The following is a 13,388-nucleotide window of genomic DNA, read 5'->3' as shown; positions in this document are numbered from 1 at the left end:
GTAGGTAAATAAGTATGAGAGGGTGGTGTGTGGTCTATCTACCACACCCCAGATTTCTGATCCTCCGCCGCCAACTCCCGCGCAAACTCCGCGTCCGCCTCGACCTTGAGTTTTTCGATATTCCTCGACAACTCGTCAATCTCCTCCTCTAGGCGCTGCGTATTGTCATCGCCGCCTCTTCCGCCGCATCCCCCGCCACGGCCACGGCCCCAGCCTCGACCGCCGCCGCAGCGTCCTCTTCCAGGATTGCTATCCCGCATCTCGGTCCTCGCCTTGTCTAGCTCCTCCACCCTTCTGGCGATGTCCTTCTCCATGTCCTCCACCGCCTTGAAAAGCGCCTGGGACGAGGGCGGCGTCGGCGTGGATGGGGCGGAGGTCATGCCACCGCCGCCGCCGCCGATGCTGGGGCTTCTGTTCCCTGCTGCCGGCGCTGGCGGTACTGCTGTGAATGGCCATGCCCCGGGCAACCCTCCCCAGTGGCCAGGACCAGGAGGACCAGGAGGACCACTGCCTGGGAAACCACCCGGCATGGAACCTCTACCCGGCCCTGGAGGTCCCCACGGCATGCCCCAAACATTCGGCACAGGAGAGGTGTTATTGGGGAAGTTGGGGATCGGAGGAGTGCCGTGTACCACGGGGGGTCGGGGAACATGAACACCAATCGGCGGGACAAACACTGTCGGCCCGCCCCACGGCGCCGGTCCGGGACCGTGATGTTGCTGGTGTTGCTGATGCTGTTGGTGTTGTGAATTTTGTTGATGCTGTTGGTGTTGTTGCTGCTGTTGGCTATGTCGACGCTGCTGCTCCTGATGTTGTCTTTGCTGCTCCTGGTGTTGTCTCTGTTGCGCCTGGTGCTGGTGCTGTTGCTGCTGTTGCTGCTGCTGTTGCTGCTGCTGTTGCTGCTGGTGCCGTTGGTGCTCTAGCTGATGCCGACGTTGGTGATCATGGTGATTAGGATCTCCTCCTAGCCCACCACGACCGCCGCCCCTCCGCGCTTCCCTATGCGCCTCTCTCTGCTCCCGCCTTGCCCCCCTATTCTCCCTCCTGCTTTCCCTCCTCTCCTCCCTCCGCTCCCTCTTCTCCTCTTTCCTCCTCGCGCGGCGTTCCTTCCGCTTTTCCTTGCGCGTTGCCCGCTGCTGGCGCTTGAGTTTGCGCCAGTCCTGCGTGATGCTTCTAATTTCCGCTCTGAGGGCTTTCTCCTCTGCCTTTTTCGACGCAGCAGAAGCTGCTGTTGCTGCACCTTCTGATCCTTTCTCTGGCTGCTGCGAGGGTTGCGTCGCCGCTATGGACCCGGCGGAACGTATGTCCTCGCGCAGCTGCGCAATATCGTCTTTCGTGACGGGCTGTTCTGGGTGTGATAGCCAAGTGGTGATACGCTGTTTGTAGATGGGAAGCTGTGAAGGGTAGAGATCTTCGTAGTCTGGCAGTGAGCCGACGGAGGATGCAGAGGATGCCGAAGATGAAGAAGAGGCGGAGGAGGATGAGATGGAGCGCTGGTCTGAGGGGTACCGGCCGGGAGGCCGACCGCGGCCTGCTGCTCCGTCTCTCCCGCCATCTCCGCTCTCATGGCGAGCGTGTTGTTGTTCTGGGCCGCTACCTTGGTAAAAGGGATGCTGCGGGTTCGGATGTGGAATGATCGGTGGCTGAGGGTGAGGCGGCCCCGTCGGGAAAAAGGTTCCTGGTACTTGGTCGGGCCCGCCAAACATGGGTGCCGGTGGCGGACCCGGAGGTGCAAGAGGCGGAGGAGGAGCCCACCCGGGGCCGGCATAATGCGCTTGCGCGCGGGGCGTGGTAGTGCTTCCAAATCTGATGCCGTTCTCGTCCGCAATAAGATTCCCTACTCGAATACCGTTGCTGCCTGCGACAATGCGGTCGCCAATGTTGATACCATCCGTGGAGACAGTGATACCGCCAAAGCTCCAGCTATTTCGTGATTCGTTGGAGCCAGACTGAGGTTGCTGCTGAGTTTGCATCGCGGGCCCTTGACCGGGATGTGCTGGGAATGGTACGGGCGTGGGACCGCCACTGCCACTCCCATCACCGAGACCAAGATCACGGTTGCCGCCTCCGATAGCAGGATTCTCAACGTTTCTGTCAAAGGACCGGTCCCACGCGCCCGGCATGTGCAGATCGTCCTCCGCTACCTCAGGTACCAGCGTGATGAGCATGCCCCTGGGTCGGAAGAACCCCTCGTTCCACTGCGCGACCACACCTTCTGCTTCCTCTCTCCTTGTACCCGAAGCAACGGCCGCCGCCCCGGGGTCGGTCTCCCTGTCCGCGCGAATCTGATCTAGTTGCGCCGAAGCATGAGCGCTACCGCCGCTGTTGCCCTGCCCCGTACCTCTTCCATTCGACCTGGCAGCGGCGGCGGCAGCAAGGGCCTCCTCCTCGGCCTGCAGCTTACGGACGATGACGGCCTCGTTCCGTGCCGCAGCGTGGTGCGGGATCAGGCAATTGAGAAACGTTGCCCAGTCCTGCTGCGTGACGTCGCGGGGGGCCCAGGCCGGGGAGTAGGGTACGTCGTCCGGTGTCGAGGTCGGGTTGACGGTCAGTGCGTGAACGAGAAGCTGGTCCCTGGATAGCGGGGCGAGTGCCGCGGGCGGCGGCCTGGATTCGAAGTAGGATGCTGTAAACTCAGAGTACGCTGTTGTTGATGCCGACACTGAACCCGAAAGAGATTGAGACTGGTGAGATCCTCCTCCAGTTGCCGCGAGAGAGCGGCTGGAGAGGTCGAGGCTCGCATTCGAGCTATGATGGTGAAAACCGCCGCCGCCGCTGCTGCCTGGGCCGCCGGTGCGGGGTGTCAATGGCGGGGTGTAGATGACTTCGCTGTGCGATGAGGCGTGCGAAGAGCCGCGCGAGGCAGCGTCGTCGGCGCCATGATGAGACGAGATGTGTTGTGAGTTTGAGGGCGGATTTGACGGCCGGCCAGAGTTTGAGTAGATGTCTGTCTCGGAGTACGGCGGAGGAGGCACATCGTCGAGTTCGGGGTCTCGCATGGCCGCCATTCGCGGTGGTGACCTGTGCTCGGCGTGGGATGGTATGTTGTGAAGCTGGAAGCAGAGCTGTCGAGACTGGAAGATATTTGATTCGCGACGATGATCAGATTATCAAATCGTTCACTAAACTGGTGGGTCAATACAAGAGAGTAAGGTAGGTAGTTTGCGACGAGAGGTGAGATGGAAAAGAGGCCAAGATGAGTAAACCCAAGACTGTGGAAAACGGCGCTACGGCACACGGCGGATGAAGAAAGTGTGGGAATACAAGGCACTTTGATGAGCTTATTAGCTAGCTGGTTGTTGTAGCTTGGCTGGGCTAAGGTTGGGCCTTCCGTTGACCGTTTGACTCAATCCTCCTCTCCTCCCCTACATCACATTTCTCCAATTCTCAACCTTGCAAGAACACATGGCCATGCTTTCCCACTAGCGAACCTCTCTGACCAGTTTGTCCCCTCGTTCGCGTAGCCTTACGACGTCTAATTCCCACCCCTCGAACGGTGAACCACAGTTCGTCACTCAATAGAGAGGTCGGGGGTCAAACCCCACACCCCTCGGGAGCCCAAGCGGTGCGGCCGAGCCCACGCCAGGTGAAGATAAGCATCAACCTTGTTTGAGGGCGACCCCTGCGGTCCACGGCGCAGCCAAAAGTTGCGAGGGGCACGCGTTTGTTCGCAATCCCCGATTGTTCAAGGTTTCCCCTCCCCCAGTGAAATAAAAAGCCACCGCTAAATTGAACCCTGGATAAGAGCAGCCCGCAGTCACTTTTCTTCGAGAAGGCTCTCTGTGCTGCAACGCGCTGACGCGGCCTCTTCGGAGGCAGCAATACGCCATCAGTGTAATCCCTCCACATCAAGCCACATAAGCCTGCAATCCAGTGGGTCTCTCTGCCATGCCGTTGGAAACGCTGCCGCGACCTCTCGAGCTTGTGTTACCCCTCCAAACTGAACGCCGTGCTGCCGAACCAACTTTCACCCTAGCCCTAGAGAGAGAAGGGGCCCAGGATTGAACCGCGAATTAGTATACTTGTACAGAACCCAGGCTATGCATGTGCCTGGTATCATCATTCAATAGCTGGGCCAGGGCTGAAAGTTCGCTTTCGTCTTCGGGCCACGAATCATCCCCACGGCCGCGGACGCCGCTGTCGCGTCCCCTGCAGCGTTAAACGTGCCAGGGTTTCCCATAGAGACATACTTCAGAGGCAGCGCTCATCGGTCAGCCTCTGTGCTCCAGAGATGGAAATCAACATCCTCTGGCTTGTAGTGATCCGCGATGATAGTGGACAGATGGTTCCGCGAGTGTGCGCCACTGTGTAGCATGTCAGTTGTGGCTCAACGCCGTCATGTTTGGGATCATGGACTTACAGATTGGTAATGTAGGTGTCGAGCAGTTCGGGAGGCACAAATTCACTAACTGCGCTGCGAACGTCGACACCGTTGACCATGGCTCCGTCTGCGAAGCTTACATGGCCCATAGAGCTTCCCCATTCTACGAGGCTCTCTTCGTCAAAGTAGCTCTCTGGGCAGAGCTTGTAGACACCGCTGAGGATAATCACCGGGTTGCCCTGCTCCTTGGCTGCGCGTGCAATCACACCAGCGCCTGCATCTGTCAGGATGCCGCCGTTGGCCAGGACGGCTCTTGCTCCCAGAATCACCTTGTTAATCCGGGGCATGTAGGCCATCAGACCGCTGTTGAGGATGTTGATCGCACTGATGCCCGCTGCTGCAAGCTTCTTCCTGAAAGATGCATATGGCGGCTCCCCACCGGAGCAGGCAGCCGTTCCGGCAGCGATGAACAGGGTGAACTTTCTTCTTGTTGCAGCGCGTAGGATGAACTTCTGGACCGTGGCTGAAGGCTGGTGCACCAACACATAGTCTCCGGGGTGAATCTGAACATCCGCAGCTCCTGCAATCTGGTCGTCCACCTGGCCGATCTCGTCCTTGAGCTCCTCGATACCCTCGCAGACTTCTGATCTCAGAGCGTGTACCCTAGTCGACAGTCCACGAAGGGGTGTTGAAGCGCCAGAGTCCTTGCCAAACGGCGATCCGGCCATGATGCCAGCAGTGTCCACTGGGGGTGACGCCTCGAGAAGGGAAAAGAGAGACTTTGAGACGTGGAAAGAGCTCGCGGACGTGAGGAAGCCGGGGCGAACGGGTCTTGGGCCGCTCGTGATGTAGTCTGAACCGGCATCCTGCTTGGTATATGTAGAGGGGGGCCATTGGTGCTCCAGCTTGGAGGGGTCTGGCACTGCTGTCGTCGGGGTTCCTCCAACTTCTGTGGCAGTCTCACTAAAGTCCTCATTTCGGTCCTCGGCAGCCTCGTCTCGGATCAGGCTCAACACGCGTCTAACGATGTTGCCAACGACCAATTCCTTGGGCTGTGCGGCGATGAGGCGCAATCCGATCTGCTGCACCTTCTCCAGCAACGAGTCGACGTCGTTCCATTTCGACTTGGCCACAACCTGAAGGAGAATATGTGCGGTCGCGACAGCGCAGAGCTCGGAGCCCTGGATCTGTCGTCTTTTCAGGAGACTGGCGGATTCAAGAATTAGCGCGGCCGAGGCAGGGGTAGAAAAGGACCATACGGCCGGCAAGATACGTACGAGATGAGACTGTCAATTGATGCTTCCAAAGGCTTACCCTTCAGGGTTTTGAGGTACCGTTCGAGGTCCCCCGTGCTGGGCTTCACGGTAGCCATTTTCGGTGGTGGGTGCTGTCGCCGAAATCAAGGTCCGATGTTGGGAGGGGTGGGAGTGAGTCGTCGCAGAGACTTTTCGGGATTGATCGATGGGGGTTACTGAAGTCGCAAGATATTCCGAAATGGCAATCTGGTTGTCTTCAGTCGCTGCACAATGTGGATGTACCGATCAATGGCCGTTGGTCTAGCTTCGGGCGTGGACTGAATGGAGAATTGGAAATTGTGCGCAAACGGTTGTGACTCAACTGTGAAGCTCAGAGAGGGACAATGAACGACCCCTGTCACGCTAAAAATTTCGAGGGGCATTGGATGACCACAAGCTCCGTCTCGCACCTCCCTTACCAGCTCAGCCAGCTGGCACCGGTAAGTGGCAGCCCTAGACAGCGGGCTAGTCTCGGCCCGAAGCAACCCGGATCAGGAGGGACACCTGTGGACCTCCAGGTGTTCCCAATCACACTTCAGCGGAAGCACTCCACTGCTCGAATACCCCTCCATCACTGCAAAATGACGTTGGCTCGCTGAATTTCTGCTGTAAGTGATGCGTTAGGGGCATCAAGTGGTTGGCTATCGCACTCTGGCTGCGAGCTGCTCGTCATCTACCAGGTTGACAGAAACCCTGAGGTTCCTTGCTTCTGGGTCGAAAATGTGCCCTGGAATGCCACCAACTGCTATGTCTCAAAAGTAAATGGGCCGTTGTGATGTTGATCTCTTCTTTTGGAATCTGATTTTATTGCTGGTTGTCTCTGTTTTGCAGAGTTTCTGTCTGCAAAATTAGTCCGCCCTAACGACCTAATCTTATGTTCAGAGTGCTTCACTGTAAGTCGAGCAGATTGCGGCTTTATTCTATCGAATTTCTGAGGAGCTAGAAAAATGTTCTCGATATACTTCATGAACACTGCTTTTGTCTCAAATGATTTACGAGAAAGCATCTATACCATTGCGCCTATATTGCCCATAGGAACAAGCGCGAAGGCAATGTATCGGGATGGCCTGTCATCTTGGTTCAAGCATGCATCTTACACCTCAGCTTTAACTAAAAAGTTTCTTCCCTTCTCTGGCATCTGAAGCATTCTGGTAGTATCAGCGGTCTGTGGTAGGATTTATTGTGAGTTTCCGCAAATCATGTCCTAGGCTGCTACTTGGGTTGTGAGTTGAGTCTAGAATATGTGCCATTCAATTGACTTCTAAGAAGCAACCACACCCAACATGACAGGGAACTCGTACGAGCATCTAATGACAGAAAGGATCTCTCTTATTAGAGGTGTAGACAATAGTCATGTATCCAGGCTGCGACTCTATTGAATTAGCGAAAGGTCTCCATAGGCTTTTGGTTCAACGAGGGGTTTTTTCTCAGGCAGACAAAAGGAACTGCCTGGGCTCGGGATGAGAGGTCGGAGCGAATGGTTGAGCGGCATTGGAACACGGATACGAAAAGTGATGGATCGGAATTGCGAGGCCCAAAAGAGGCCGTATTCCGCCAAAGATTTGGATGCTGCAGATTCAGAGTGCCCGCAGACTGCGGCCCCCCGATTCGTGCCCTGTCGGCCCTGTCGCTGTTCAATCAAACCCTCAACAACGACAGCAAAAGTGGAGTGGCTCTCTTTCACATGGGAAAAAGACGAGCACACAGTTCAAGATTACAGCCAGAGAGCAAGGTAGCTCGGTATCGGCTGATGGACGTTTTCAATCATTTCACACAAATCCTTGCCATTGTTAGCGAGAGCTGATGCCCGTGGCAGAGAAAGATACTGCGGGAGATGGTAACATAGAAAGGACATATGACATTGCAGGAAATAGTGCGTATAAAAAGGTCAACTGATTCATACCTATGTACCTTACAGGCTTAGTTCCGCAGGTACTGTTATCCCGCTCCTCATCCTGCCAGTTTGTGTTGGGGAAGATAGATACCTCTGAATGTGGGCTGAGGTACATCCATTACGTAGCCGCTTGGCAGCAGCTGGCCCGCTCATCACCCACGTCCTGCATCTTCCAAAAACTGCAACAGCGAGTGGAAAAGATGAGGCGGCAAGAGATAGTTGTCCAGTGGTCCAGTGGAATAAAGTGAACAATTCGACACGTGAACCTATCTTCATTGCCCATTCCCCCACAAGGGTCAGCAGGCAGTGTAACCCCACGGTCAGCCCTGGACCAATACCGTCAATACCGGCCGGCATCAAATCGTTATCCCAGTGCCACCACGGTCCAACCCGGCCAAACCCAGCAGATTTCCATAGTGTTGAGCTGCTGCTGCTGCTGCTGCTGCTGCACCTACCTTACTGTTGCTCCCCTCCGCTTGCTTGCTTGCTCAGGTTCCTTTCCGCGGCTTCCACTCGCGCCTCTACCTCACCTCATCTTGCTTTAACTACCCGTACCTCAGGTACTGGACTACTTGCCGACACCTCCAATCACAGACCAGGTCCCTGTCCTTGTCATCCATTGCCTTTCAACACTACCGCATCCCGGCCGCCTCGATACCTCCAACTCCCGAAAGCCCGACTGACCCTTTTTGCGTCTTTCCTCCCCTCTCAAGGTCTCAAGGTCTAATCGACAGGTTTGCGCTGACGGCCACATATCACTTTAGCGTCTGTTAGCTGTCGACGGACGAACCTTTTTCACCAGCGCCACCACCTCGCGCTTTCATTTTCCTGGGCCTCGTTCGCCTATGGCGAGCTGATTGTTGCCGTTCCTTGGACTTGGGGGGAAAACCATCTGGACAGCCCGCCGGCTTGCATTCCCGACTACGAACACAACCACCACGATCACGACAGACTCGTCGAGTACCTCACCTCAACCTTACGCAATCCCACTAAGCATCACAGACTCAGCGGCAAACCTTTGAGACGATTGTCAACCCTACACTCGCTTCTCCCTACTGCGGTGTATTCGAAATACTCGCTCGACGCCCATTTCTCCCAACGCGACTGCGAATACATCGCCTCCTTCGTCGCGCGGAACGCCTGGAACATTCCTGACCACCGAAACCACCCCTTACTATTGACCCTCGACGTCTCCTAAATCCTTTCACTCCCGCATCGCAACCCGCCGTCGACCCTCCATGCCTCATGGATTGCATATCCTATCAAAGATGAACTCCCTGAATATCATCACCTCTCGCGTCTCTCCGCCGCCGAGTCCGGTTGCCTCGCGATCCAACTCCATTGGCTCCTTGGGATTGGCCGTCCAACCTGACAGCGACCAGCAGAGTGACGAAGGCGCAGACAAACAGGGCGACGACCAAGACGAAGATGTTTTCCCCCTCGAAAAGACGGCTTTCGAACAGCGCAACGACGCACATGGTGCATTAGACCTCGCGAGCGAAGCTACGCCGCTAATAGGGGGAGAATCGAAAGAAGCAGGGCTGAGATCAACTTCATGGCACTCATTGCCTCGGCGCATCGCTGCCGGCTTCATCAATTCCCTCCGCTGGGTATTGTCCACCCTTGCCGCCCCGGGCGTGTATCTGATTGCCTGCCTTTATGACGACGCAGGGGATTTCTCGCTCTTTTACCCATTCAAAAGATTATTCGGCTTGCACAATAGAAGCAACAAAAAGCTCGCGACAGACTTTGCTGGCTCCGTGGACGAAAAGTCGGGCCGGCAGGGTAGCGCCGGATACGGAGGGGTTGCGTACTCAAGACCAGTGGGATCATCAGGTTCATCTTCTTCAGGCATATCTTCAGAATCGGACTCGGATGCCGATCGCCGACGCCGGGGCTCCACCGGTCGACACTCGCGTTCAAAGTCCGCAGCGGAAGAGATTGCGCCAGCACGGAGGTCTATTCGGATCAAGCTACACAGTGAGGATGCTCTTCCGCAACGAAAGCACCGAAAGACGCAGTCTGCGGCAGCACGGCCCAAGGGCAGCGGTGAATCTGGCTCTTCCGACATTTCCGCGCAACTGAAGTCTCCGACGTCTCCCGCAGGCGCGCTGACGCGATATCCAAAGACACCAGCCCCTCCTCGACCCTTGATTCCTCGACGACAACCATCATACCTCAACCTCGAGCCTTCGACTGATCCTAAGTACCAAAAGACTCTCATTCTGGACCTCGACGAAACCCTGATTCACAGCATGTCCAAGGGGGGACGCATGAGTACGGGGCATATGGTTGAGGTCAGATTAAACCAGACGTACGTCGGTGCCGGAGGCCAAACATCGATCGGACCGCAGCATCCCATTCTGTACTGGGTTAACAAACGTCCACACTGCGATGACTTCCTCCGTCGGGTAAGCATTGTTCAAGATGATTGAACAAGTAGTTGGCGCTAATCGTGTGATGAAGGTTTGCAAATGGTATAACCTCGTCGTTTTCACGGCCTCGGTCCAGGAATATGCGGACCCCGTGATAGACTGGTTAGAGGCAGAGAGAAAATTCTTCTCGGCGCGATACTACAGACAGCACTGCACGTTCCGACAGGGAGCCTTCATCAAGGACCTTAGTTCCGTTGAGCCGGACTTGAGCAAGGTCATGATCTTGGATAATAGTCCACTGAGTTACATGTTCCATCAAGGTGTGTAATGGCAGTATACGATCTATATGTGGGAATTCGACTAACGTGGGCCTCGTCGCTAGATAACGCCATCCCTATTCAAGGCTGGATTAACGACCCGACAGACAATGATCTCCTGCATCTAGTGCCACTGCTCGAGGGTCTCCAGTATGTGTCGGACGTGAGGGCGCTGCTTGCATTGCGTGGAGGCGAAGACGGTCAGCATATGGCGTAGAACTGGATTGGGACTGTAGAAGGGAATCTGGTGTACTGTACTGGCATGGAAACGGGCAAAGCGAACACCAGCGGCTTCAATTTCGTGGTGCAGCGGTGTATTAATAACATTTGGTAAAGGGATGGTAAGAGGAGTTATTGGGCGGCACGACTGCAAAATGTCGGTACGATTCTGTAGAGCTTCAGGAATACATGCCAGGCCACCAGCCTTTTCGACGTTCAGCGAGAACATGTTATTGAATGGAAATGTCGGGTTGGCAGTGACAGTGTAAAGGTAGACGATGGGAACTTGTGGACGTTAAGCCGTGGACGAGCTAGACGACATTTCCGACATTCCGTCTTTTCTTGCCTTGTTTGTACCTGAGCTAGAGCAGCTGGATTATGCACAAGTGAATGCGGGCGACCATTCGAGAAACGAAATTCTACGCTGCAATGATACCATCCGTACGTCAGGTAGCTCAGCTACCCTTGCTAACGCGGTTTTCCTAGACTCGGCGGGAGCTATGTACATTGCAGAAGTTGGCAGGGCCTGGGAACCGGAAACGAGGCGCAGTTTGTATGGACAAGATTGGAATTGCATTGACCTGGGAGTGCGCGAGTGCCTGAGCATCATTTGCCTCGGGCATGGGGTGACGGGGGGACACGGGAAGTGTGAATCTTGCACTAGCCACACCGGAAAGTCGCATCTCGATCGTTTTTGTTGCTCCAGATTTTCGTCAATCGCTCTCCACTGTGTTTTGTTTACGGCAACCTTACCTAGTGCGGGCGGGAGCCACAGAGCCACAGAGCCTGAGGGCCTGAGGAAAATGCAGGGGAGTCGAGGAGGACTCGCTCCGGGACCTTGTCGCGGAAAACTCCCTCGCGGGCATACGCGGGCGAAGAAAGCTCGAGCTGATGGAAAGGATGATGTGCTAAACCCAGACGGCCCAGAAGGTCGACGGGACGGGCTAGATGCGGATAGCTTGGGGGGTATGGAGTAACTACGAACTATGCGGGTCCAGGGAGAGAGGTCGAGAAGGTCCACAGGAGAGAGGTCTCGACCAATGATCGGAGCAATTTTGGGCGGGCAGGCCTGGGCTTGTGGGTTCGGCGGGGAAGGTGGGTGGTGACATCATTCGACAGGTGACGACACCACGACATCGACAACTGGGCGACGTGAGTGAAAGAGGCATAGCTTGGGTTTTTGGAGAAGCTTGGGACAACAGACATTGACACATCTCAATTGAATAGGTGAGCTGAGAGTGAGAGAGAGAGAGGAGTAAGGAGAGAGACGGGAGAGAGAGCTCTGTGACATGTCTCTCCGTAGCGAATTGCCCACCCCTGCTTCGTACCATGTCCAGCTACGCTCTTAGTTCCAAAGTAGCTTCATGCTTCACGCTCTACCTACCGCAGCATGTACATATTTTTTTATGGCCTGAGGGAAGGAAGCCCAGGTCCAACCGATGATGGAATGAGACCTCGATCTGGCCCCTTCCCTTCGCGGCGCCTGAGGTACCACCACCAGCCAAGGTGAAGTAGCTTCCCACGCTTCCCTCCTCTCTTGTTTCGCCCTGGAACGAACGAACAGGTACGAAGTAGTTACGCACTTGCCTGGCTCCGGTTACCTCCTTTTGCATTGCAGAGGCTGAGGTCACAGGTGGCTCACACACACACGCCGCCCAGTTCTCTCTCTCCCTCCCTTAGCACATAAAAGCCTTTGCCCTCCCACTCATCTGGCTCTGTTTACACCACTTCAATTGATTCTCTTTTTTCATCACAATAAGATACCCCAGAAATCAGCCATCATGTCTCTGCACTGTAAGTCGCTATTCCGATTCCGCTGTGAGAGAGAAGCTTGAGGAAGCATCACGCCTTCTCTACGTAGCTCAACTCAGCTACCTCGCTCGCCCTCTCATCCAGGCTTCCCGAGGGAGAATGCGCCCTCGTCGGGCTCGAGAGGAAACCCAGCCATCATCAGGTCAATGAGAATAATAACTAACAATCTTCTGCAACAGACCTCCCCCCCGTCAAGCCTTCGGCTATTGCCCTCGGCACCATCTTCAACCACACGGCTGAGCTCGCTGGTACGTGAAATGTCTCTCACCAAGCTCCATGCTGGACACCGGGCCATTCCATGACAGAATCAGCTGACCCAAGCTCCTCCCCCTCAACAGTCTTGACCCCCATCTTCGGCCAGACCTACCAGCGCGCCAAGGCTGCCAACACCAAGGAGGAGTTCGCTCGCTCCAAGGAGGCTCAGGGTGCCGCTGTCGCCTGGGGTACTTCCCTCGTCGGCTCTGCCCTCCAGTCCTACGGTGTTGGTGCTCTCATCAACGCTACCGGCACCCTGTCCTACAAGGGCGCCGCCTACCTCGGCTCTCTGATCTTCTTCGCTACCTCTGCTCCCGGCGTATGTCATATCTTCTTCACCCTTCACCGTCCTTCAATCACTAACAAGTATGCAGTACATCTCCCAGGTCTTTGTTGAGAAGCGCCCCGTCGACACCGTTGGCGTCAGCGTCCTGGCCAAGGTCATTGAGACTGTCGGTCTGTCGGTATTCCTCACCTGGTGGGGAACCCGCACCAACCCCTTCGACTAAAGGGTTTAATGCATTATGAATGATTGAGCATTCCCGGAAAACGGATTGCTTGTGTGCTATTAGCGTTGGGTAGGATGGGATGAGGACATGGAGTTCAAAGATAGCCCGCAATTGCGGCTAGGGCCATTGTCATGTACCTACACTTTTACGTCTCAAGCCATGATTCCATTAATTAAATCACCAAAAACTATCCTCGCATTGGCACCTGAGAGTTCTGTGAAATACCTTCCTTTATAGTTAACAAGTGTGCTACTTCAAGAAATTCACCCAATTTTGTGTCATGAGACATGAAGGGAAGATATAATACTGGCCGGATGTGAGTGCCGCGACCAGCAAAGAACAACGAGGGATTTGTGTCTTTATTTGTGTTGAGTCACTCGGCAAGGGAAAC

The 13,388-nt window shown here is 55.4% G+C and overlaps 5 protein-coding genes across 5 annotated transcripts; 2 read left to right on the top strand and 3 right to left on the bottom strand.

Moving 5' to 3' along the window:
• Positions 1-38: 38 nt before the first annotated feature.
• On the bottom strand, positions 39-3,008 carry CABS01_12113 (uncharacterized protein; the record flags this gene model as incomplete). Its single annotated transcript, XM_060545467.1, has 1 exon — positions 39-3,008. One exon carries the CDS (start codon positions 3,006-3,008, stop codon positions 39-41), a length of 2,970 nt encoding a protein of 989 aa, XP_060396983.1.
• Positions 3,009-4,204: 1,196 nt separating this feature from the next.
• CABS01_12112 (initiation factor 2 subunit family protein) lies at positions 4,205-5,693 on the bottom strand (the record flags this gene model as incomplete). Its single annotated transcript, XM_060545466.1, has 3 exons — positions 4,205-4,304; positions 4,361-5,527; positions 5,599-5,693. The coding sequence occupies 3 exons, from the start codon at positions 5,691-5,693 to the stop codon at positions 4,205-4,207; spliced, it is 1,362 nt and encodes a 453-aa protein (XP_060396982.1).
• Positions 5,694-7,528: 1,835 nt separating this feature from the next.
• On the bottom strand, positions 7,529-7,786 carry CABS01_12111 (uncharacterized protein; the record flags this gene model as incomplete). Its single annotated transcript, XM_060545465.1, has 1 exon — positions 7,529-7,786. One exon carries the CDS (start codon positions 7,784-7,786, stop codon positions 7,529-7,531), a length of 258 nt encoding a protein of 85 aa, XP_060396981.1.
• Positions 7,787-8,778: 992 nt separating this feature from the next.
• CABS01_12110 (dullard-like phosphatase) lies at positions 8,779-10,419 on the top strand (the record flags this gene model as incomplete). The annotated part of the gene is made up of 3 exons (XM_060545464.1): positions 8,779-9,921; positions 9,977-10,205; positions 10,268-10,419. The coding sequence occupies 3 exons, from the start codon at positions 8,779-8,781 to the stop codon at positions 10,417-10,419; spliced, it is 1,524 nt and encodes a 507-aa protein (XP_060396980.1).
• A 1,783-nt stretch (positions 10,420-12,202) lies between these two features.
• Positions 12,203-12,997, top strand: CABS01_12109 (uncharacterized protein; the record flags this gene model as incomplete). Its single annotated transcript, XM_060545463.1, has 4 exons — positions 12,203-12,215; positions 12,413-12,481; positions 12,572-12,807; positions 12,863-12,997. 4 exons carry the CDS (start codon positions 12,203-12,205, stop codon positions 12,995-12,997), a joined length of 453 nt encoding a protein of 150 aa, XP_060396979.1.
• Between the last annotated feature and the right edge of the window lie 391 nt (positions 12,998-13,388).

This window comes from Colletotrichum abscissum, assembly GCF_030869225.1.
Source record: "Colletotrichum abscissum strain IMI 504890 chromosome Unknown Scaffold_35.1, whole genome shotgun sequence".
Taxonomy (NCBI): domain Eukaryota; kingdom Fungi; phylum Ascomycota; class Sordariomycetes; order Glomerellales; family Glomerellaceae; genus Colletotrichum; species Colletotrichum abscissum.
Note: the sequence above shows the minus strand (reverse complement) of the source record. Positions and strands in the feature narration are given on the sequence as shown.